Raw genomic sequence first — 23417 nt, forward strand, 5'->3', positions numbered from 1 at the left:
TAATTCAGGCCACACTTTTGACTACTAACCTTCATCTAGAAAATATACTTGGGACCATTTGTTTGTTAGTGAGTGTTACTGTGAAGCTTTCTGCTGAGAAGGTTTTTGTCATAAAAGCTGTTTGTTCTGCAGGAACATGGGGAATGCTCAAATATTGACCAGATTTCTGCCTTGGGTATTGATTGACAGAGAACTGTAAGCTGTGGCTTGGAAATGACCTCAACAAATATTTCCAATTGTTCACAGCAACAAAAAAATGGGGGAGGATTGCTTTAATGAAAGATATGTAAGGTACAACAGCATGTATAAATACTCAACAATTTCATTAGTCGAAATGTTTCCTCATTTGAAACTAAAGAACTGCTTCCACCATGAAGGCAACAGGTGTGCTCTTGGTCTTCTCTTTAGCACTTGGCTGCTTTTCTGGTGAGTATCTTGCAGCATATAAATAGAGTTTTCAGGGTGGGGGTCTGTGCTGGAGGTCAGCCCAGTCCCCACCACCACCCCCAGAAGACCCGCTGTGGCCTCTGCAGGCCTTTTTCGGGGCAGGAGGAGTCCTGGGGGGCAGTCCGCTCCTCCCATGGCCCCCAGAAGACTCATGGAGGCCCTGGTGGACCTTTTCAGGCTGGGGGAACGCTGGAGGTATCCCATTTAACCCCACCACTCCCAAAAAGGCCACCAACACCTTGGTGGGCCTTTTGGGAGCAGGGGGAGCACTGGGGGGAAGTCAGCTCCCACCACCTCCTCAGAAGGCCTGCCAAGGTCTCTGCAGGACTCAGTGGCCTTTTTCCAAGTGGAAGGAGTGCTGTTAGGCAGACCGTCCCCTCCCCCGCTGCCTCCAAAAGGCCTGTCGAGGCCCACGGAAGACTCAGTGAGCCCTTTCAGGGTAGAGTGAGAGCAGGGGGGCAATCCCCTCCCCCATAGGTGGGCTTTTCAGGGTGGGGGAAGCACTGGAGGGGACTCCACTCCTGTCCGTGCCACCACAGGCAGCTCTGCCGAAGCCTGGCAAGGCCACAGCCAGAGCTGTTTGGGGTGGCAGGAGCACTAGTGGCGGCTCCCTCCCTCCTCTCCCTACCCCAACACCCCCAGCCTTCTGCCCTCCCTCACTGCTCCAGCCTCCCACCTACCTTGCTGGTGGCTGGCACTTCTTCCATATAGAAGAAGTTGGAGGGGGATGCAGCCAGGGGTGGGACATCCCTCTTGATTGGCCATTCATTGGATGGACAGTCAGTCAGGGATGGGACAGCCGGGACAGCATTCCTAATTGGTGGGTAGGCAATGATTCCCAGCTCCTCCCAGCATCCATTTATTAATATGAACAGATAGTTGCAAGTATCAACCCAGGAAAAAATAGCATCACCAGGAATTCACTGAGCCAAATAATATAGATTTCAGCGGGCCAGCACAACAGATTGCCTTAGGATTGTGCCCACTGCATCTATAGAATCTTCTGAAAGCCTATAACTACAGACTCAGAGATCTACATACTACAGGAAGATGAATTGCCAATTTCCTATAATGAGATTATAAAAGTGGAACCATGTATCTTGTCCACATGATGTAAAGTTTTATGCATTTTTAATTTAATCAAAAATTTCTATTGAGATAAAATATTGAATGTAAAAGTAGAATTCTCATGCAATATAGAGAATACTACATAGTCCCAATCAGCTCTCCCATTGAACTCCTGTTCCTCGAAGCTTCATTTTCCATGTCCTATAGAGCAGTCAATGAGCCTCTTGTAGCGCAGAGTGGTAAGGCAGCAGACATGCAGTCTGAAAGCTCTGCCCATGAGGCTGGGAGTTCAATCCCAGCAGTCAGCTCAAGGTTGACTCAGCCTTCCATCCTTCCGAGGTCGGTAAAATGAGTACTCAGCTTGCTGCTGGGGGGTAAACGGTAATGATTGGGGAAGGCACTGGCAAACCACCCCATATTGAATCTGCCATGAAAACGCTAGAGGGCGTCACCCCAAGGGTCAGACATGACCTGGTGCTTGCACAGGGGATACCTTTACCTTTACCTTTTATAGAGCAGTTAGTCATGCCCATATCCTTGCACATGTTCATGTGAATTCTCAGCAGCAGCTCCCACCTTCTGAAATCTCTTGCCTGAGGAGGTCAGGAAAGCTCCCGCACAATGTTTAAATTGTAATGCTCATGTGGGTATTAATAAAGAGGTTAGAATTGTAGGCAATTAACAGGTCTGGATGACACCTTTGTAATGGAATAGGACTGTAGTCCATTGCAACTATTATTGTAGGTGTCGCCTGCTTTTACTGCAACATCTTTACCTTGTAATCCAATTTTTACCTAGTCTACAGTATAGGTGTCTTAGACAATTTGTTAGCACTGTTCTAATTCTGAAATGCTAGTCCTATTCCATTGTTCATTGGTTGTTAGCTATTTGACGGCACTGTTTATTTTTTTTATTATTTATTGATTTATTGATTTATTGATTTATTTTATTTAGTTATTGTAATTTTTTTTAAGCTGCCCTCTCTGGCAGCTGTCTTGGGGCAGTTGATAAAAATTAAAATTCAATACATAAAATGTAAAACCAATTACATTTAAAATAATTGGTTAAAAGTATTGGAATAGACAATATCTGGTGTACAAAAAAGAAGAGAAGAAGACCCTGAAGGAGTCAGCAAGAAGACTGTTAGGATAGTGAGGTCAGGACCTTCTCTCCTGTTAAGTATAGATTCAAATGGGTAGCCATGTTGGTCTGAAGTAGCACAACAAAAATTGAGTCCAATAGCACCTTTAAGACCAACAAAGATTTATTCAAGACTAGCAAGAATGCCCATTGCAAGCAGGAATGCAATGGGCACTAGGACCCAGGCGACACTGGGGGTTGCAGGGAGTTGCACTGTGTGTCTCTCCCTCTTACTGCGTGTCTCAGTGTGCCTCGCAGCAGGAAGCTTCGCAGGTAATCAGGGCTGGTTTGTAGGAGGTAAGGAGGGCTGGTGTGCAGTTTGGGGCAGCTCTCTCTCTGTCTCTCTCTTCCTCTGTCGCAACAGGGGCAGCTCTCTCTGTGTCTCTGTCAGCAGTTTGGGGCAGCTCTCTCTGTGTCTCTGTCTGCCTCCCTCACATCAGGAGCGATATGAGGGAATGAGGGCTCCTGTTTGTTATGGCAGGGCTCTGTGTCTCTCTCTCTGTCTCTGGCGCACCTGAGAGGAACGTGGCTAGCATCCAGGGAGGGAGGGTGGGAGCTGTAGGGGCAGGTTCCACCCCCAGGTTGTTTCACAAATATATAGAGGAACCATGGATAAGGTTATGAGCTTTCAAGTGCATGCATGAAAGGTCTGAGGAAGAATGCATGCACTTATGTCTTGAATAAATCTTTTTGGTCTTAAAGGTGGTATTGGACTCAATTTTTGTTGTTCTCCTGTTAAGTCATTTTTTGTCTGCCTCCAGATTGGTACTCTTAGGGGAAATTTCCTGCTTCTTCTCAGAAGCCACAGTTCCAGTCTATTTCTCTCTCTTAGTTAGGCATGTAGCCAGCTTCTGTCTCTCTGTCTCCTCTGCACTATCAAATATGGTAATGCCTTAATAAACAAGGGTTGTGTGTGGCAACATCTGAATCGGCCATTCCAGGCTGATGCAGCCAGCGGCACACCGTGTGGGGGGCGGCACAGGCACCAGTGCGTAACTCGGCACACACACACACACGCATAGAGCTCCGAGCTTGCGTGTGTGTACTGACTGACACACCGGTGCCTGTGTCCCTCCCCCTGCAGCGCAATGCTGGCTGCATTGGCCTGAAATGGCTGATTTGGACGCCGCCATGCACAACTCTATAATAAACCTTTACCTATTCGTAAATCTGGGTGTGCAACTTTACTGCCTTATTTACTCTGTTAACAAAAATGAAAGACAAGCTCTGTCACTTAAAGCGAAGCTCTGTCACTTGGCACAGATGAATCAAAGTAGTTACAACCAAAGCTTGGAGGGTGGGAGTGGGGAGAGCAGGATGGCCCAATTCGGATGTCAATAAGTGTTGGCCTCACCCATATGCCTGTAGAAGAGTGCTATTTTACAGGCTCCCCTGTTCCAAAAGGTCCCAGATTTCTGCTGGCAACTCATTCCGCCAGGCCCTGGTCAAGTCCAGGTGCACGTCTCTGGGGCTGGGGATCACCAACAGATTGGAGTGAAGTGCTCTTTGGAGGGTATATTACAACCTGCCTTGAGTCTCAGCAAAGAAGGAAAACTATAAATAACATTTACATTTTAAAAATATAAGAAACTTCTTGCATGCACATTCCATTCATTCATTCATTCATCATTAATTCATTCATTATAGTTGTATACCATTGCTCCCAGCAAGCTGGTTTGTGGCAGTTCACGTCATATAAACCATTCCTTAAATTTCCATATATCATGCCATTCCCAACATGCAATAAAATCCCCATAAAATCATACCCCTTACAAAACCCCTTACAAATGAATACAAACAGGGGACCCACAAAGATTTATGGGGCACCATGTAACTTTTCTCTCCCCTGCTATTTCCTCTTTCACTTCTCCATAGTCACACCACTTTTCAGGCTTCCTTCCCTTCTCCATATCCACTAGCAACTCTTTTTTATCTGCCCCTCTCTCTTCAACTTTTCCTCCTACTCCCTCCTTGGTAGCCTCTCCCAGAAAAAAGTCTGTCTGGTGCTGGCTGCTGAGCTGAGCCTTGTTATAGTGCACCAGTGGAAGGACCAAGGTAAGTGGAGCTGTGCCATCTTGGTTCACTGGTGGAGTGCCAATCAGGATGGGCCTAGTTGTGCATTATCATTCAGGCCCAATCATGCTGGTAGTGAATCTCCAGTGGTCACCTCTAGTTATGTCCCCATGGAGTCTTCCTCCATTAGTGGATATGGCAGGAGATAACATTTTGGCCTCCAGCTGCTCCCCCCACCTCTGGATTAAACAATGCCAGTAGTTTTTAAAACAGAATGCTCACTGAACTCTCTCTGGCCTTTTTGGCAAAGTCCTGTGATGACCATCTGCAGAAACCAAGGCATAGAAGACTCTGCAATACTGCTGTGATTTCCTAGCAACCTCCCAAATGGCAATGGATTGCTCAAAAATGGCAAAATAAAATAGAGGAATAGACTCATATCAGTGGAAATAGTACAGCAGATCATCATTGGTTGGAGCAATGTTCTGAAGCTGAATGGAGTAAATAATTGCTTTAAGGATAAGTTCCCTAGATCTGATGTGTGACAGTTAACAATATCCCAACTTGTATCACATATAACATCTAGTTAGGACTTGAAATGAGGACTATATGTCCTTACCTATCACTAACCATCCTTACTTGCCATAATTCAATAGTTTATAGTTCTCAAATATGAGTGCCATTACTTTGTTGCCTTCTCCAATTGCCTTTGTCATGTTCATTTTCCCTTATTGTTCTTTGGCCTCCAAAAATGGCTACCATTTCTTGCCACTTTTTCACTGTCAAGTTCAAGCTACATTGGCAGTAGATGGTGAAGAACAGGAATTTCCCCCTTTTCTTTCATTTTTAGTTTGCCTAGATGGCTTGTGGGATGCTTTCCTCCTCTGGACATGCTGGTGGTGGGCTGGAATGGGAAAAGGGGATTTTCTCCTTTTGTGTGTGTGTGCACGCAAAATAACAGAAGGAAGAGAAAGCCTTTAAAGTAGTTAGACATGGCTGGCGTTGAATTATGCATGAAGTGGTGAGAATTCTGAAATGTTAATCCTGTTAGTATATTTCAGGAGGGTTGAGTCTCTTGTAAGAGACTGGAACAGACCAGGTTGTTACAGATAATGGATGAGAGACAGGTCACAGGTTCCATCTTCTCATGCTCCATGTGTAAACAAAAGTGTAAATGAAATAGATGACTACTAATCAAGGATGAATCTCTTTAAGTGTCGGGAAGCAATGAGGAAGAATGACACGGAGAAGGATTTCCTGCGAAAGACCTCTCGAACAGAGGGGAATCCTTTATTTATACATACACGTAAATCATTTCAAATAATCCCGCAAGGTAGCGTGGAGCAAACTGATAGGCTTCAAGTAATCCTGCGAGGTAGCGTGGAGCAAACTGATAGGATTCAAGTAATCCTTTTAACATATGAGGTAATTGTTGTGCTGTAGTATCCTGATTGGTCTAGGTTAGATGCAGAGGTGCAGCCTCAGAGAGCGTGGTTTGCCAACGCCCTCAGGCCGAATCTCTACATCTCCCCCTTTTTTGTTTTAAGGCAATGATAAGCCCGATACATGTTTCGGCGCTGAAAAGTTTCATGGGATTGGCAACACATTACCCATATTTTATCACTGTGATTTTTGGGTGTCCGATTATGAAATGCTGAATTTTTTGCATGACAACAAAAACAGAGACCTGGCATTGTGCGCTGATATCGAAATTGTTGAAAGCGCTTAACTTGTGAAAAGTTCCCTGCAAATAACTTTGATTTGTCTACATTTTGTAATTCAGCCAGCACCATCTCAGGTGAATTAAAGGGAGTGGGGATAAATGACATAGAAGCTACCGACAGACGGGATTCATAGATTAAAGACACATTTTCCCCATGAAATTGAAACATATAAGCAGCATGGCGGACCCAGTGATTAGGCGCAGACATATAATGCGGAGTGGCAACCCCACTTGGTAAAAACCCACACATACAACATAACCAAATAACAACAGAATTAAAATGTAAGGCTGTTATAACAGCAGCAAGAAAGTTTTCCAGAGTTTCTGGAAGTCCTTGGTCCTTGAGTTGCTGCTCGGCTTGATCAGACAGGCCCTTTATTGCCCCCCAAGTCACTGGGAGGTTTGGATGTCTTCCCTCCCCGTTTTCTCTTGACCACGGGCTCCATCTCCTGCAGCTGCAGGTTGAACTGAGGAATTGGGTTGCTTAACCCCTGATGCCAACCATTAAGTGCAGGGCGGACACAACAAGCAGGAACCCACCCAGAGGGAAGGGCAACTGCTGTGTAGCCCCAGCCCCAGGTAATCAATAGGACTGGCCCGTACCACCTCGGGTCTGGTAAACGACGGTATTGATCCTGGGCCCGAGGAAGAGGGACGCCGGTCTGGAAATGATGCTGAGTCCTAGCTAAAAATTGAGAATTAAAAGAAATAAGATTAAGATGATTTAGAGTAAACAAAGTACTTGAAAGCAGGGATTCCTTGTCTAAAAGGGAAATCCCAATTCCCCCTTTTTGTTTTAGTTTGTCGAGCATGCGTTTCAGGGTCCCATTGGCACGCTCTACAATAGCTTGACCCGTGGAATTATAGGGAATTCCAAAGACATGTTTGATGTTCCATTGCGTGCAAAACTGAGCAAAAGCTGTGGAGCAATATGAAGGCGCATTCTCTGTTTTTAGGGTGCCTAGAACACCCATGACTGAAAATGCTCGGAGTAAATGTGCACGGAAGTGTTTTTCTTTTTCTCCTTTTTGCATGGTAGCAAAGATGTACCCAGTGTAGGTATCAATGACTACATGGAGATGCTTCCAAGGGGAAAAGGGTGGAAAAAGAGTGACATCCATCTGCCAAACTTGGTTAGCTCCAAATCCACGGGGGTTCACCCCAGTAGTCGGATAGGAGGCCTGATTAGCGCATAGTGGACATTAGCTTGTACTTTTGCCAAAGGAAGGTGGAATTCCTTGGCTAATGCCTTTGCATTTTGATGATGCAAGGCATGACTCTCAATTGGAGACTGAACAACAAATGAAACAAGAGAATCAGCTCAAGCATTTCCTTCAGTGAGAAAACCAGGAAAAGGCTTTTCACATGAGCTACATACATTGGAGCTGTTCACTGTTACAGTGATTTTTGTACAGCTAAAAACACACTTAATAGTTGTTCATCACATACTGGAGACAAATATGAATATTCAATTACAGATAAAAGATTACAGAGATACAAACCATCAGAATTCAAACTAATTCAAATGGTTGAGAGTCAGAAAGTCCAGGGCCAACACTGCTGCTGCCAGTTCCAACCATTGGCTGATTTTCCGCAGACCTGTAAACTTACTGTACCATATACCATCTGGTTGTTGCCAGGTTAAGACTCCTGGTGAGGGAGATCCATCGGTAAACACCGTTAGGCCATCTACTGGGACATCAGTAATAACCCTTTTCAAAGAAAATGACAACTGAAAACGTTAGAAACAAGATAGAGCAAATACTCATTTGGAAGGAAACCTGGAGGCTTAGAGCTTTCATAGTGCTCAAGCATTGGACCAAACAAATTCAAAGAAAGAGAGGGACTCCACGAGGCAGTCTCATCTCCTGTTGAGGGCTGGAATGGCTGGAGCGCCAAGAGAGAGCTAATCTCCACACATTCCAGTGACAAAACAAACAATTGACCTGTGAAAGATTAGGCCTGTCTGATATAAATCAGGTAGCCAGAGTCAAAAACAAAATTGTAGGTTCTCCTTTAAATAGACAACCCAAAAAAATTTGACCAAAAGAAAATATTCTAACTGCTAATTACACATAAAAAGACTGATAATGTAATAAAAAACTGTGGACACATTCCCCAAAGAGGTTCTGTGCCTTGTTTTTACCCAAAAGGTAGCAAAACATAAAATAAAGACAAAAGGATTTTGTCTTATATAAAAATTTCTACCTCCATCGTAGCCAGGCATTTCCCTGACCTATAAATATTACGCAGCTAGACAGCTCTGACTGATAAAGCTCTATTGAGGCATAGCAGCGTTTCAGTGAGCATACTTCCTAACTGCTGACCAAAAATTTTAAGACAGAACTCCACTCCCCCCCTTCTTCCTTGAAGCGGGGGTCAGGAAACAAAAGCTAAAGTTCTTCCTGGGCTGTAAACAAAGGATCATTCCTGTGCTACGGAAAACCTTTTAGTTGTGTAGATTAGTGGGTGATAGGTAAGAAAGCAAGATAAGTTTCTAACTAAGCTCCTAGCGTAGGAACTGGAAAAAGAGAGCCTGATTCCAAATCGCTAAACAGCACTCCTGCTACTGCAGCTGGAGGCTCTATCAATTACAGCCAAATGTTAAATTTTAAAATTTCTGTAGGTGGCTAATCATCAAACCCATTAAAACATCCTTTGCTATATTTTATAAGCCAATTGAAAACCACTGAGAAGATCCTTTCTCAGGCTGCCACCCATCTAACCTCAGAAGGTGAGGGTGCTTGAGCAAGTACCCTAAAATACTAATGCAGATTGTGGTTTAATGCATATCGCTTCTAAAAATGCTTGCTTATAAGAACAAGACCATATGAATCTGTAGAGAGATGGAAATAACCTGTTCTACAAAATCTTTCCAAAGCACGTTGTAGAAGAGAAGAAAGCTGAAAAATTAGAGAAAATGCATACTTTGTAAGAGGAACAGAAATTTTAATAAGGTCAGTTACTAAGAATTAGTGATCCCTGATAAAGATCGTTGCAAGCATCTGGAGAATGAACAATATTCCCGAGGGCTTTACCCTGAGTCAAAAGAAGCTTGGTAGTCACCTATGCCAAAATCCCAGCGAGATTTTATCATGCTTGCAATATCTGGATCACGGCCCAAACCCTGAATAATGCATCTATTTTCTGAAATACAGTTTTCTTTAGCTAATTTCTTGAGCAATTCAGTTTGGGCTTCCTGATTATTAATCTGTGCCTCTGTAAGGTGCTTGATGAAATCAAGAAAGAATTCAGAGACTTTCTGCCTAACATTAGTGATCCCCTCTATCATTCCTTGAAAATAAGAGGATTGTAAACCATTTTCCTTTATAGCCTTGTTCAACTCACGCAGAATTGAATAGGGAATGGCTTCCCACGTTAACGGGATCTGCCTGTTTTCCCCTTCCCCACGTGGTTCCCCACGCGTGGTTCCCCACGCTGGGGTTTCTCCCTCCCAGTCCTCAGAGAGATCGAGCTGACCGGCCTGACGGGCAGCTCGAATCGCGTTAACGATCTGGGAGTGGCCCCCAGTCCTTAATGGCTGCGAGGCGACAGGTTTGGGAGTGGTCGGTGTAACGGCCACTGGTAAGAGAGTGGGATAGGGAAGGGGTGAAGGTGCAATATCTTTCAATAGCAGATTTCCAGCTTCTGGATTCATGACTTCCAGCGCTTTGTGTACTTTCTGCCATGTCAATAAGATCAGCATGGGAGCATGGGGCTCTGCCTTTAACTCCCTCCCTATTTTTTCCCAGTCTCCTAGTCTTCTGGTCCCCGCTAAAGGGTACCACGGGCACTGGCAAGATACTTCTTGTATCAGTTCCCGGAGGTCCTTCACCGAAATCGCCTCTCCTGTGCACTGTCTCACTGCCTGTTGCAATTCGTCAGCATGCTTTACCTGTTCCTTAGACAATGATTCCCCCATACTCACCAGGGAGCCGTAGCTGATCGTGCACGAAGACTCTTTTTCTGGTCGCGGTGAGCACAGGGTCTGGAATCACGTCGGGGTCACCACTTGTCGGGAAGCAATGAGGAAGAATGACACGGAGAAGGATTTCCTGCGAAAGACCTCTCGAACAGAGGGGAATCCTTTATTTATACATACACGTAAATCATTTCAAATAATCCCGCAAGGTAGCGTGGAGCAAACTGATAGGCTTCAAGTAATCCTGCGAGGTAGCGTGGAGCAAACTGATAGGCTTCAAGTAATCCTTTTAACATATGAGGTAATTGTTGTGCTGTAGTATCCTGATTGGTCTAGGTTAGATGCAGAGGTGCAGCCTCAGAGAGCGTGGTTTGCCAACGCCCTCAGGCCGAATCTCTACATTTAAGAACTAAAAAGATTAACTCACATGAGAAAGAGTTAAAGTTTGACGCAACATGTTAAGCCAAGACAAGTTTTTTCAGATAAAACCACTGATGGATCTGTGAATCAGTTGTGGAAGTGAGGTTCAAATGTTTCCCGGCTAGCAGTTTTTCTTCTCCCTCAGTTGCCATTAATTTCTGATATGATCTCATGCTAAGCGTGTGTCATTTTTTTTTCCAGGAGTGAAGAGTAGTGATGAAAATGATGGAAGCCAGGTGAGTGCGTTTTTTTTTTTAAAGTGTTATTTCCCCTTTAAAAAAGCAATTGTCTCATTGTTAAATTGCAGGGTTGCCAGATCCAAGTTGGAAAACACATGGAGATTTGGAGAGGAACTTTAGTGGGGCACAATGCTCCAAAGTCCACCCTCCAAAGCAGCCCTTTTCTCCAGGGCAATTGATCTTTGCAATCTGGAGAGGAGCTGCAATCCTGGGGATCCTCAAGACCCCCCTGCAGGCTGGCATTCCTGTTGCTAAATGTTTTGATAAATATTGTTGTTATTGTTATGTGCCAAGTCGTGTCCGACCCATCGCGACCCCATGGACAATGATCCTCCAGGCCTTCCTGTCCTCTACCATTCCCCGGAGTCCATTTACGTTTGCACCTACTGCTTCGGTGACTCCATCCAGCCACCTCATTCTCTGTCGTCCCCTTCTTCTTTTGCCCTCGATCGCTCCCAGCATTAGGCTCTTCTCCAGGGAGTCCTTCCTTCTCATGAGGTGGCCAAAGTATTTGAGTTTCATCTTCAGGATCTGGCCTTCTAAAGAGCAGTCAGGGTTGATCTCCTCTAGGACTGACCGGTTTGTTCGCCTTGCAGTCCAAGGGACTCGCAAGAGTCTTCTATAGCACCAGAGTTCAAAAGCCTCAATTCTTTGACGCTCGGCCTTCCTTATGGTCCAACTTTCGCAGCCATACATTGCAACTGGGAATACCATAGCCTTGACTAAACGCACTTTTGTTGACAGGGTGATGTCTCTGCTTTTTAGGATGCTGTCTAGATTTGCCATAGCTTTCCTCCCCAGCAGCAAGCGTCTTTTAATTTCTTTGCTGCAGTCCCCATCTGCAGTGATCTTGGAGCCCAGGAAAATAAAATCTGTCACTATCTCCATTTCTTCAACCATCTATTTGCCAGGAATTGAGAGGGCCGGATGCCATGATCTTTGTTTTCTTGATGTTGAGTTTCAAGCCAACTTTTGCACTCTCCTCCTTCACCCGCATCAACAGGCTCTTTAGTTCCTCTTCACTTTCTGCCATTAGAGTGGTATCATCTGCATATCTGAGGTTGTTGATATTTCTCCCTGCAATCTTGATCCCAATTTGTGACTCCTCTAATCCCGCATTTCTCATGATGTGCTCTGCATACAAGTTAAATAGGCAAGGCGACGGTATACAGCCTTGCCGAACTCCTTTCTCAATTTTGAACCAGTCAGTGATTCCATGTTCAGTTCTCACTGTTGCTTCTTGACCTGCATATAAATTTCTCAAGAGACAAATAAGATGCTCTGGTATTCCCATCTCTTTAAGAACTTGCCACAATTTGTTGTGCTCCACACAATCAAAGGCTTTAGCATAGTCAATGAAGCAGAAGTAGACGTTCTTCTGGTACTCCCTAGCTTTCTCCATGATCCAGCGTATGTTGGCAATTTGATCTCTAGTTCCTCTGCCTCTTCGAAATCCTGCCTGTACTTCTGGAAGTTCTCGGTCCACATATTGCTGGAGCCTAGCTAGTAGGATTTTGAGCATAACTTTGCTAGCATGAGAAATTAGTGCAATGGTGCGGTAGTTTGAACATTCTTTGGCATTGCCCTTCTTTGGGATTGGAATGTAAACTGACCTTTTCCAATCCTGTGGCCATTGTTGAGTTTTCCAAATTTGCTGGCATATTGAGTGTAGCACTTTTACTGCATCGTCCTTTAAGATTTTGAATAGTTCAACTGGAATGCTGTCACCACCACTAGCTTTATTGTTGCTCAGACTTCCTAAGGCCCATTTGACTTCACATTCCAGGATGTCTGGCTCCAGGTCAGTAACTACCCCACTGTGGTCATCAGGAATGTTAAGCTCGCTCTTGTATAGTTGTTCTGTATAATTTTGCCACCTTTGTTTGATCTCTTCTGCTTCTGTGAGGTCCCTACCATTTTGGTCCCTTATCATACCCAACTTTGCATGAAACGTTCTCTTCATATCTCCAATTTTCTTGAAAAGATCTCTGGTCCTCCCCATTCTATTGTTTTCTTCTATTTGTTTGCACTGTTCATTTAAGAAGGCATTCTTATCTCTTCTAGCTTTTCTCTGGAATTCTGCATTCAGTTGGGTGTATCTTTCTCTTTCTCCCTTGCCTTTCACTTCCCTTCTCTCCTTAGCTATTTGTAAAGCTTCCTCAGACAGCCATTTTGATTTCTTGCATTTCTTTTTCTTTGGGATGGTTTTAGTTGCTGCCTCTTGTACAATGTTGCGAACCTCCGTCCATAGTTCTTCAGGCACTCTGTCTATCAGATCTAATTCCTTAAATCTATTTCTCACCTCTACTGTGTATTCGTCGGGGATATGATTTAGTTCATACCTGAGTGGCCTAGTGCTTTTCCCTACTTTCTTCAATTTAAGCCTAAATTTTGCAACAAGAAGCTCATGATCTGAACTACAATCAGCTCCTGGTCTTGTTTTTATTGACTGGATAGAACTTTTCCATCTTTGGCTGCAGAGCACATAGTCAATCTGTTTTCTGTGTTGACCGTCTGGTGATGTCCATGTGTAGAGTCCTCTCTTGGGTTGTTGGAAAAGAGTGTTTGCTATGACCATTGTATTCTCTTGACAAAATTCTACCAGCCTGTGCCCTGCTTCATTTTGTACTCCAAGGCCAAACTTCCCTGTTATCCCGGTTATCTTTTGGCTTCCTACTTTAGCATTCCAATCCCCCATGATGATAAGCACATCATTTTTTGGCGTTGCTTCTAGAAGGTGTTGTAGGGCTTCATAGAACTGATCAACTTCATCCTCTTCAGCAGCAGTGGTTGGGGCGTAGACCTGGATCACTGTGATGTTGAATGGTTTGCCTTGGATTCGAACTGAGATCATTCTGTCATTTTGGGGATTGTATCCCATGACTGCTTTTCCTACTCTCTTATTGATTATGAAGGCTACTCCATTTCTTCTGCGAGATTCTTGTCCACAGTAGTATACCTGATGGTCATCTGAATTAAATTCACCCATTCCTGTCCATTTTAGTTCACTGATTCCTAAAATGTCGATGTTCAGTCTTGTCATTTCTTGTTTGACCACGTCCAGCTTACCTTGATTCATGGATCTGACGTTCCAGGTTCCTATGGAATAAAAATCTTTATAGCATCGGACTGTCTTTTCGCCACCAGTTACTTCCACAACTGAGCGTCCTTTCGGCTTTGGCCCAGTCGCTTCATTCATTTCATTTCATGATAAATATTAGCAAGAACTAAAAACAAATGATCTACCTGTCGCAAGGAACACGGTATAAAATTAGGTTAAAGTATTACTACAAACAACAGAGAATAATTTGTGTTTTAAAATGAAAGGAACTTGTTCTTTGACATTTATACCTACTACAATGCTCATTTAATTATCTCAATAATGTTTGTAAAAATAGTAAGCCGATATGCTTGAAGGCTCTTTACATGCGTTCCGAAACCTAGAGGGTGGAGACTGCCCCAGCATCTTCATATGGTGTCCTGTGGGTCTGCATCGTATCTTAAGTACCCCTAAGGACCACAAAGATATGAACATTCTGGATGATATTGTCCACTCCCAGTGCTACAAGACAGTTACTGGATATTTCCACTTCCAGCAGTATTTTCTCTCACAGTGACTGTTTCAAAGAAAGGAGAGTTTAGTAAGAAAATCTTTTAAAAGACAGAGAACTGAATTTTGGAAATTATTTTTTCCTGGTAATCACAATAAGGAATCCAGACCCACACTCAAGTAATCAATCTTAGTGAAATAGAAAAAGATACATTTTGAAATTCCTTTCTCGTAAATATTGAATTTTTAATATACTCTAAATCTAATATTTCATGGGCATTAACTCATAATACATCACAGTATGTTAAAAGGATGTGGTGCTTTAACCTCCTTAAAGCCTTCCAAAATTATAACTTCAGAGGCTGGGCCCACTCCAGGAGTCCAGGATGGTGGTAGGAGAGGTGACATCAGCAGGGAAGTCCTCCAGCCTGGGGGACAACATGAGTTGGTCAGTCCTTGTGGCAAGCCCACTTCTGCTGGACCCACCTTTGCTGTCACCACCAGAGGACACCCAGCGCATATGGCCTCCTTCCCTGCCAGTGCTACCCTCCTGTGCCCCCACCCTGGGCTCCTGGGGTGAACACTGCTGCTATACAGGCACTGCAGCCCAAGACCACGGGCCTGCTGCCACTGCACAGCTTGCCACTGCTGGCCTCCTCTTCTCCACCACTGGCTTCTTCTTCACCAACCTCCTCAGAGTTTCCACATAATGTTCTGGGGTCAGGGGCATCAAGGGGGAAGGCCCCCTGGGATTGCTGGGTGATGGATGGGGACTTACCCTGTGAAAGTGGAGCCCAGCCCCAACTGCAGATCATCTGTTTCCCATTTTCTGCCTACTAGAAAGGCAGAAACGGCTCTTTTTTCTTTTCTTTTCTTTCTTTCTTTTTCTTTTTTGTGGCTTTCTGAAAAACTAATTGAAAGGGATTTATACGGATTCTCCTTATTCTCACAAAGAGGTAAGACAGATGATCCCATTCAGAACTTTTTTTTAGATGTATCCTGGCTCTTCCAAAAGGATCTCCTGAAGCCCTGATGAGGGCAGAGCTTAAAAGTCCGTGCTATTCGGAAATCTTGGAAGAAAGACATCACAACTAAATTAGATTCTTTAAGCCATCGAAGTTTTAAGCTCTTATTGAGCAAAGACAGGATTCGGTCTGATTTTTTTACCTCCATTCTTTCACGCTATACCATACTACGTTACTTACTTCATACATCAGCCAACATTTCTGATGTGTGTGATTTGGTGCTCAAAGCTGATTCACTGATTGATCACTCTTCAATTCAGCGATCACAATCAGCCCCATGGTATAAAATAATTTTAAAAGACCACTCTAGAGCATCATATTTAGTAAACATAACAATACATGATCTTACAATGGCCCTAACATCTTTGCGGTTTGAAATGATAGGCTAGATATCAGGAAAAAAATTTTCACAGTGAGAGTAATTCAGCAGTGGAATAGGCTGCCTCAGGAGGTGGTGAACTCCCCCTCACTGGCAGTCTTCAAGCAAAGGTTGGATAAACACTTTTCTTGGATGCTTTAGGATGCTTTGGGCTGATCCTGCATTGAGCAGGGGGTTGGACTAGATGGCCTGTATGGCCCCTTCCAACTCTATGATTCTATGATTCTATGATTCTATGATTCTATATCTCTGGGCGATATCTCCAAATACCCACAGCCCAACCCCTGTGTATATGTGGAAATCCATCTGTGGAGGACCTGCCCCACTATGTTTTGGTTTGTCCCCTGTACTCCGAAACCAGGGACAAATTCCTTGCCAAGTTATTACCAAACTCACACCCTATTTCTGACTTTGACAAAGACACCTACCTGTTATCAGATGTCGACCCCTATATCTCATATAGGGTGGCACTTTTCGCTCTGGCTGCCAGGAAGACCCGAGCCAAAGCATTTTTACAGGAGTCTCCACCACTTTTTCCCTCTTGTTGTAACTCAGTAGCCCATTTTTATAATTTTATGTATGCAATACTGGAGAAACATTGTTTTATTCGTATTTGTACCACATTGTTTTAATTGTGCTTTGTAATGGCCTTTGGCTATATACAATAAATGTTATCATATTGTAGGTAAGACAGATACATTTTTGGTGATTCTCTCCTGTAACTTTCATTGAGACATTGCATCTACTTGGCCTAGTAGACTACTTTTTTGACACTTCCTATAACTACAAGCTGCTTTATGTTCCTTCCTCAATTGTATTCATTTTTATTTCACTGTTGGTCCTGAGGAACAGGCCTGCCTGCCTGCCTTCCTCCCTCCCTCCCATTGGGAACCCAAAGTGGCTTCCATTTTTCTCCCTTCCTACATTTTATCCACATAACAATGTTCTGTGGTAGGTTAGACCAAAGTACATGATTGATCCAAGGTCACCAGCAAACTTCTATGGCATATTACAGATATGAACCTAGACCTTCCAGATCCTGCCCAACACTGTTACTACTACAAAACACTGGCTCACACCGGGTCACATGTGAAGAAACAGTGCTATTGGCATAGTAAATCCATATATACTTATGCTCCAGAACCAATTGTATATTCCTTCTTCCTGTAGAATAACTAAATAACACTTTTAAAATGGACTATATTCAAGTCCAGTTGTACTATACTGACCAACAGGATTTCCAGAGCATGAGCTCTAGCTCTTCTGCAGACCAACATGGCTACCCTCTGAAACCTGTTTAAGTGGAAAGCACAGATATGAAAATGCAAAGTTTCTTTATCCTATGGATAGTCCTGGAAGTGTCCTGAGGAAAGGTAGCCTAATCAATTGCTATAATGTTGACATGTATTTTCTTTTTTGCAGGTTTCTTGTGACAAGTACAGGGTTTTACAAGAGTTCATGGCCTGTCCAAGCATCTTTAGTCCAGTGTGTGGCACAAATGGAAAAACATATGATAATGAATGTAGGATCTGTCAAGATAATGCGTAAGTACTATAGCTCAATAGCATAGTTTGAGTAACCAAGTAAGTGCAGAAATCCTAATAAGAAAACACAATGCAGATTGTAGTTTTGCACTTGTGGACTCTTTTCTGCCTCATCTTTAAACAGCCCCGTGGCGTGGAGTGCCACGGACTGAATAAAGCAGTAAGGGCAGTGTGGGAGGACTTAGGGCGGGCCCTGTCTGGGATAAAAACTCGGAGGTGCCAATCAGGAGCCGCGAAGCGGCTCCTGATTGGCCCCTCCAAGTGTCCATCCTGCCCCAAGCAGCCAATGGGGAGCCGTGCGAAGCGCGGCTCCCCATTGGCTGCTTCACCCGCTGCTTCACCCGCCCAGACAGAGGGGTGGGCCGCGCCGCCTTCTCCCGGCTGGCGGAGCGGCCTCGCCGCGTCATAGACGCGGCAAGGCCACTCCGCTGGCCGGGAGAAGGCTCGAGAGATCCTCGGGTGGGGGGTAGCCCTGCTCCCAGGCCATCTAGCGCCCATTTCATTCCTAAGTGAAATGGGCTTTAGATCTAGTAATGTATATTTCTGTCATCAAGTGGCATGCATTGCTTGGGCAAAATTTTTGAAGTCATTGATGATGAGTGGGAGGAGGCTATTAATTAGTAAAGTGAGAAATACCATACCTTCTCATGTTGAAGAGTTGAGGACCCACCTAGCAATAATTTTGCCATGAGTTCTGTATTTTTGGTTCGGGATCACTCCCCAGACCATTTCCATTTTCTGCATTTGAGCTTTCCTCCCCTCATTATCCACCATTTGTTTTCTGCATTGCAATGGGAAGCCATAATGCTCTCATTCGGATTTTCTCAGTGCCCACCATTATGAGAATCTGTGCATGCCCTTTCCCTTGTTGCCATCCTCCCTCCCCCATCCCAGCCTCCCCCTCCAATGGGAAAAGTGTCCTAGCATCCTGCGTTTCCCTTCATTCCCTTGATCATCCCAAGTTGTTTTTTAAGTTTATCGCGTTACAATGCTGGGCTTTTTAATAAGGAAGTGAGGAGTTTTTCCCTGAAGAAGGCAGCCACGGAGCTCCCCTGGCAGTGTACCTGAGGAGCTGGCAGGCCATGCTGGACCCCCTCTTGGTCTGGGGTTCAAGTATTTGATGGCACCAGACAGGGGAAAGTGTAGGAGGCTGGCAGGTCAGGGGCTTTCAAAGCACATGAAAAGCAGAGGAGGTTTAGCATGGTTAGCTACTGAAAAGTCTCCCACAGATTCCAAGATCTGATGAGGCTGGGCCATGGTGGGGCGCCTGACTTTCCCACCCTAATCTCAGCCCTCTGCCACATCGGGGAAGCTGTCCTGCCATGGCATGGGACTCAGATTGGGGTGGGAAAGCCAAGCTGCCTGGTCAACAAGGGAAGGGTGTACAGTTCAATTAGGTCCTTATCTATAGCTTAAATGATCCGGAAGTACCATCTTTTACCCATAGAATATAACAGAGAGAGTTAGTAGAAGAGTTCAATGTTTATTCTCTCTTGTTTTCCAGAAAAGATGGGCATAATATTGGCATGAAATACAAAGGACGATGTGCAGAGGTAAGGGATTAAAAATCAAGTCTGATATATGAAAGCTGTAAAATTACCATACTGTGCATTTACAGTAAACCTTCCCATTAACTTGAAAGTGCTAAAATGAGTTCTTCTTCCCATATATTTTGTAAATATGTATATATACCCAGGATTATATAATCTCCACCAAATGTGAAGGTGAGCACATATAGAAATAGGCATGTATCCCTTCCAAACTATAGCTCAGTACTACAAGACTATATCTTTTCCAGTTTGAATATATGTGTATTTTGTATTTGGGTTCTTGAAAACTATTACATATTAATAGTTTTTGACAAGTTTGGTGCTGCAGAGAAAAGCATTTTTAAAGTCCTCAGGAGATTGATTGGGCTGCAGCCTTCCCTCCATTCTTTTTTTTTCTATGCTGAAATGACCACTTGGGAAGTAATTTGTCCATTTTTAAAGATGCACATGGACTATTGTATGTATTTGCACCTCACAAGTGAGCTACTTACTCTGAGCCAACCATGTTGGCTCAGGAAAATGGTGCAAGAGGGAACAGGAGCCACTTCTCTGTCCATGGCTGTCATCCCAGGCCCAATTGGGCTGCTGGGAGCTTTGAAAAATGCCTTTTCTTGAATCTGAAGTCTGATGACAGACAGTGAGTTGGACTGGGGAAACGGGAGCCAACATCAAAAAAATGCATAGTATGTATGATACAAAACATAACAAAAGTTTCAGCTCAGAGTACAGGACTCTCAATATATCAGAAGTAGTGAGTAGCTTTTAGGGTGACCTGTAAAACAGTCCTAAATACATCCCAGTCCATTATGCCAATAAAGGACTCTGGACTCTATTCTACATCCCATCCACCATATGACGTCTTTCAATGACATGATTTCTGAATTATATTTATTATCTGTCACACATTGTTAAATATGTTAAAAATTAGGAACTTTAAAACCTTTCCACATCTCCCTTGTAGCCGGATAATCAGTGACACTAAATGTTGCCTCTTCCTAATGAAGTTATTCTCCTGGGTGACTGAGTTCCTTTAAGTTTGCCTGTTTTATCTCCATCGCTCAGAGATTTCATAGTACTGTTTATGTACCTTAAAATATTTAAATACTTGGATTTTTTGTAAGACATTTTTAATATTCTCATTTATATATTAGTGTGTCCTCTGAACTTACATTTTTCTGCTGTGGGAGAGAGGTTATTTGGAATATATTGATATAGGAATTATTTTGCTTTAATGTGCAATATGAATATTTTTGTGGATGTTTCCCTCAATTTTGTTTTCATTTCATGGAGATGGTGGGTATTTTTACAAAATGGTGGCAAATAAGGCAAAATCTTTGAGTAAGGAATTTGTTTAGGAAATACTGCAGATGAAGATAATTTAAGTTATATACAATGAGGCTGCTTATTCAACCATCTATTTCAGTTAAGCAAAAAAGCAAGATATGACAAAATGTTGCAGCAGTGTATGGTGGGATAGGAGGAGCTAACAAATTACCTTGCAATAGAACACAAGAATTGATTACAGCAAGAGCAAGTAGAGATAGCTATGGCAATCTGAATTGTAGCACTAGCACACGTTAATTAAGTAATTATTTGTTCCATTTGTTCTATTTTTCAGTCTGCTTAGCTACTGAGAAATGAGAAAAGCAGAAGCAGCCTACAAAAAAATCTTTTAGGCCCATTCTGAATGGCTGCAGCCATGTCGTGTCCCTGCCAGTGAGATACTGTAGAGTAGCGGTTCCCAACCTTTTTCCAGTTGAGGACCGCCTCCGGGGTTGAGGGAAAGCTGCCAGCCCTGCGCCGTGCATGCACGCTTTCACCAGCAGGTGGTGCTAATGCGCATGTGCAGAATAGCCGCACGTGCACGTTTTCGCCAGCAGGGGGCGCTAACGCGCATGCACGGCAGCCCTGTGTGTGCGCGTTAGTGTCTGCTGGCATGCCGGAGGCTGCGCTTGCCTCTTCCCCCCACTCTCACAGCAAGAAGCTAGCCAGGCCACGAGTGAAGCAGCCGCTTTGGCAGCCGCTTCGCTTGGGGCCTGGTGAGCTTCTCGCAGAGGGGGGGGGAGAGGAAGGTATGGTTGCTGGCGGCCCGGCACCAAGGCCTTCGCGGCCCAGCATCGGGCCACGGACCGGGGGTTGGCAACCCCTGCTGTAGAGCATAAAACTTCAGAGTTTCCTGTGTCCCTAGAAGGGACACATTTCAGCATCGAATCCGCTCTGTCACTGCAAGAAATGTTTCCTTGCAGGAGACACAAAACAGTGGTGGGATCGTTCTATTGCACGGGGGGGGGGGTATTTTAATATTAGAATTAAAGCCTGTTGTAGCTGATACAACACGTGCTAGCTGGGGGTGGGGATAGCAAAGAGAGTGGGAGGTAGAAAGGAAGAGAGTGATTAAGATAGGGAGAACTTGGCAATGGGAAGAGTAAGGGGAGGGGTTGTCCATTCTAAGGACATGAGGTTGAATATGTGTGTTGTGGGGGTGGGGTTGTGGGGGTGTGGAGACAAATGAGGGGATGGGTATAGAGAGATGGCTGTCAAGAACCTGTGGTTTGGAATGTTAGTTGAGTGTGGGAGAGGAATTGGGAATTGTGGCACAGATGAGCTTTCCAGAGCCATGTCTTCAGATATGTGAAGGGAAAAAAGACCTGAGACTCTTCTTAGGGGGAGATTACATGGCAACCAATTCCTCCCACTTCTGTGTTCAACCTCATTTCCCTTATGTGAATTAGGCCACAGACACCAAAATGTCCCCCTGCCCTAATACACATGTGGTAGTCACAATACACAGGTGTCCATCCTGTTCCTTCCGTCTCCATTGTTTTACTGTTGATAAAATGTTATGTACCCACATGCTTCTTTCATGGGTGCTCCTTATAAAAAGAAGAGCTGGATTTTGGAGCCAGCTGTTTACTAGCCAAAGGAATCTCAAAGCAGTTTACAAACACCTTTTCCCTTCCTGTCCGGACAATAGTCAACCTGTGAAGGACGTGGTGCTATGAGAGGTCTGAGAGAACTGGGTTGCAGTCACCCAGCAGGCCTCCGGTGTTTCAAAGCAGTTTACAGTTGCCTTCCCTTCCTCTCCCCATAACAGACTCCCCATGAGGGAGGTGGGGTAGAGAGAGAGCTAGCTCATGGTTTGGTGTAGGTTTAGTGCCTCACTTGGAAAGTGGCAACCCTGAGAGGAGGTCTCTCTGTTCACAGCAGTCTTGATCCTAGTCAGATTTATGTACTTCAGTATTTCACCTAGGTAGTGTGGAATTCCAGAACATGAACCTACACCAAACTGACAACCTTACCTCTTCTCTGGAATGTTTTCTTTACCTGAAATAGGTCAGGGGATGCTAGGTGGCTGTGAGAGCATTACATACTTTTGAGGCCCCACTTCTAGACTTCAAGGAATATGTTAAGACCAGGGACAGCCAACCTCCAGGTAGGTCCTGGAGATCTCCTGTAATTGCTGCTCATCTCCAAATTATAAAGATCAGCTCCCCAGGCAAAAATGGCTGCTTTGGAGGGGTGACTGTGTAGCATTGTATCCACTGAGGTTTACGGATACCACCCTCCAGGTGGGGTCTGAGAATCCTCTAGAAGTACAGCTCATCTGCAGGCAGTTAGGCTGAAGGAAAAGCTCTATCCCCTCACATGCATCCCTTCAAAACGAATGCATGTGGCCCCAGAATCCACTTGGTTACTTGGCTGGTGATGTCTGCCCTTCTGAAGCCTGAGACCTACTGCTGGCAACTGCAGTCCCTGTTGTTGTCTTCAAGGCCAAGTCATTGCCTAATAAAAGTGGATCATCTACTTTCCCCCAAATCTCACCGTCTACTTTCCTATAAAGATAACTCCACTTGAAATTCTGGGCCACTTATGCAAGGGCTGGAGGCAGTGTGGTGGAGAAGGGAAGGCAGAGCAAGCTGGGTGTTGTTCCGTGCATGTGGGTGAGAGGGAGCCATGGCCTCCATGGCCGCCATGCTGGGTGTCTGCCTGGAGGCGCTACTGGCTGGCCAGAGGTATGCCAAACGCGTCTTCGAGGTCCTGGAGCTGCTGAAGGTGGGCAGGCACTTCTGAGCTTGTGCAGAGGACCTGGGGGGAGGCAGGGTGCCGGGTTGGGCGAGGCAGAACCAGGTGAGGGAACTCTTGGGGATTTGGGGCTTGGAGCCTGGGGAGGACAGGGGATTCAGTGGGGGGTGATGCCATACAGTCCCTCTCCGATTCGAAGCAGCCGCTTTCTCCAGCAGAACTTCTCTCTGTGGCCTGCACAGGATCTGTAATTCCAGGGGATTTCCAGGCCTCACCTGGAGGCTGGCATCCCAAGAAAGGAACCCTATTATGCAGCGGGAACTGCTCTCTGTGGCATGCAGAGAAGCTGTGATTCCAGGGGATCCATGGGCCCC

The 23417-nt window shown here is 44.7% G+C and overlaps 1 protein-coding gene across 1 annotated transcript in view; it reads left to right on the plus strand.

Annotated features, from left to right (window-relative positions):
- The first annotated feature begins 280 nt into the window (after nucleotides 1-280).
- The window catches only part of LOC143832246 (trypsin inhibitor ClTI-1-like), a 41670-nt gene continuing 18533 nt past the window's right edge, over nucleotides 281-23417 (plus strand). The window contains exons 1-4 of the mRNA XM_077326378.1: nucleotides 281-426; nucleotides 10935-10969; nucleotides 17349-17470; nucleotides 18975-19023. Coding sequence (XP_077182493.1) covers nucleotides 372-426; nucleotides 10935-10969; nucleotides 17349-17470; nucleotides 18975-19023 — 261 coding nt within the window. The 5' untranslated portion in view covers nucleotides 281-371. The remainder of the gene's footprint in view (nucleotides 427-10934; nucleotides 10970-17348; nucleotides 17471-18974; nucleotides 19024-23417) is intronic.

Source organism: Paroedura picta, chromosome 3 (assembly GCF_049243985.1).
Source record: "Paroedura picta isolate Pp20150507F chromosome 3, Ppicta_v3.0, whole genome shotgun sequence".
In the NCBI taxonomy this organism is placed as follows: domain Eukaryota; kingdom Metazoa; phylum Chordata; class Lepidosauria; order Squamata; family Gekkonidae; genus Paroedura; species Paroedura picta.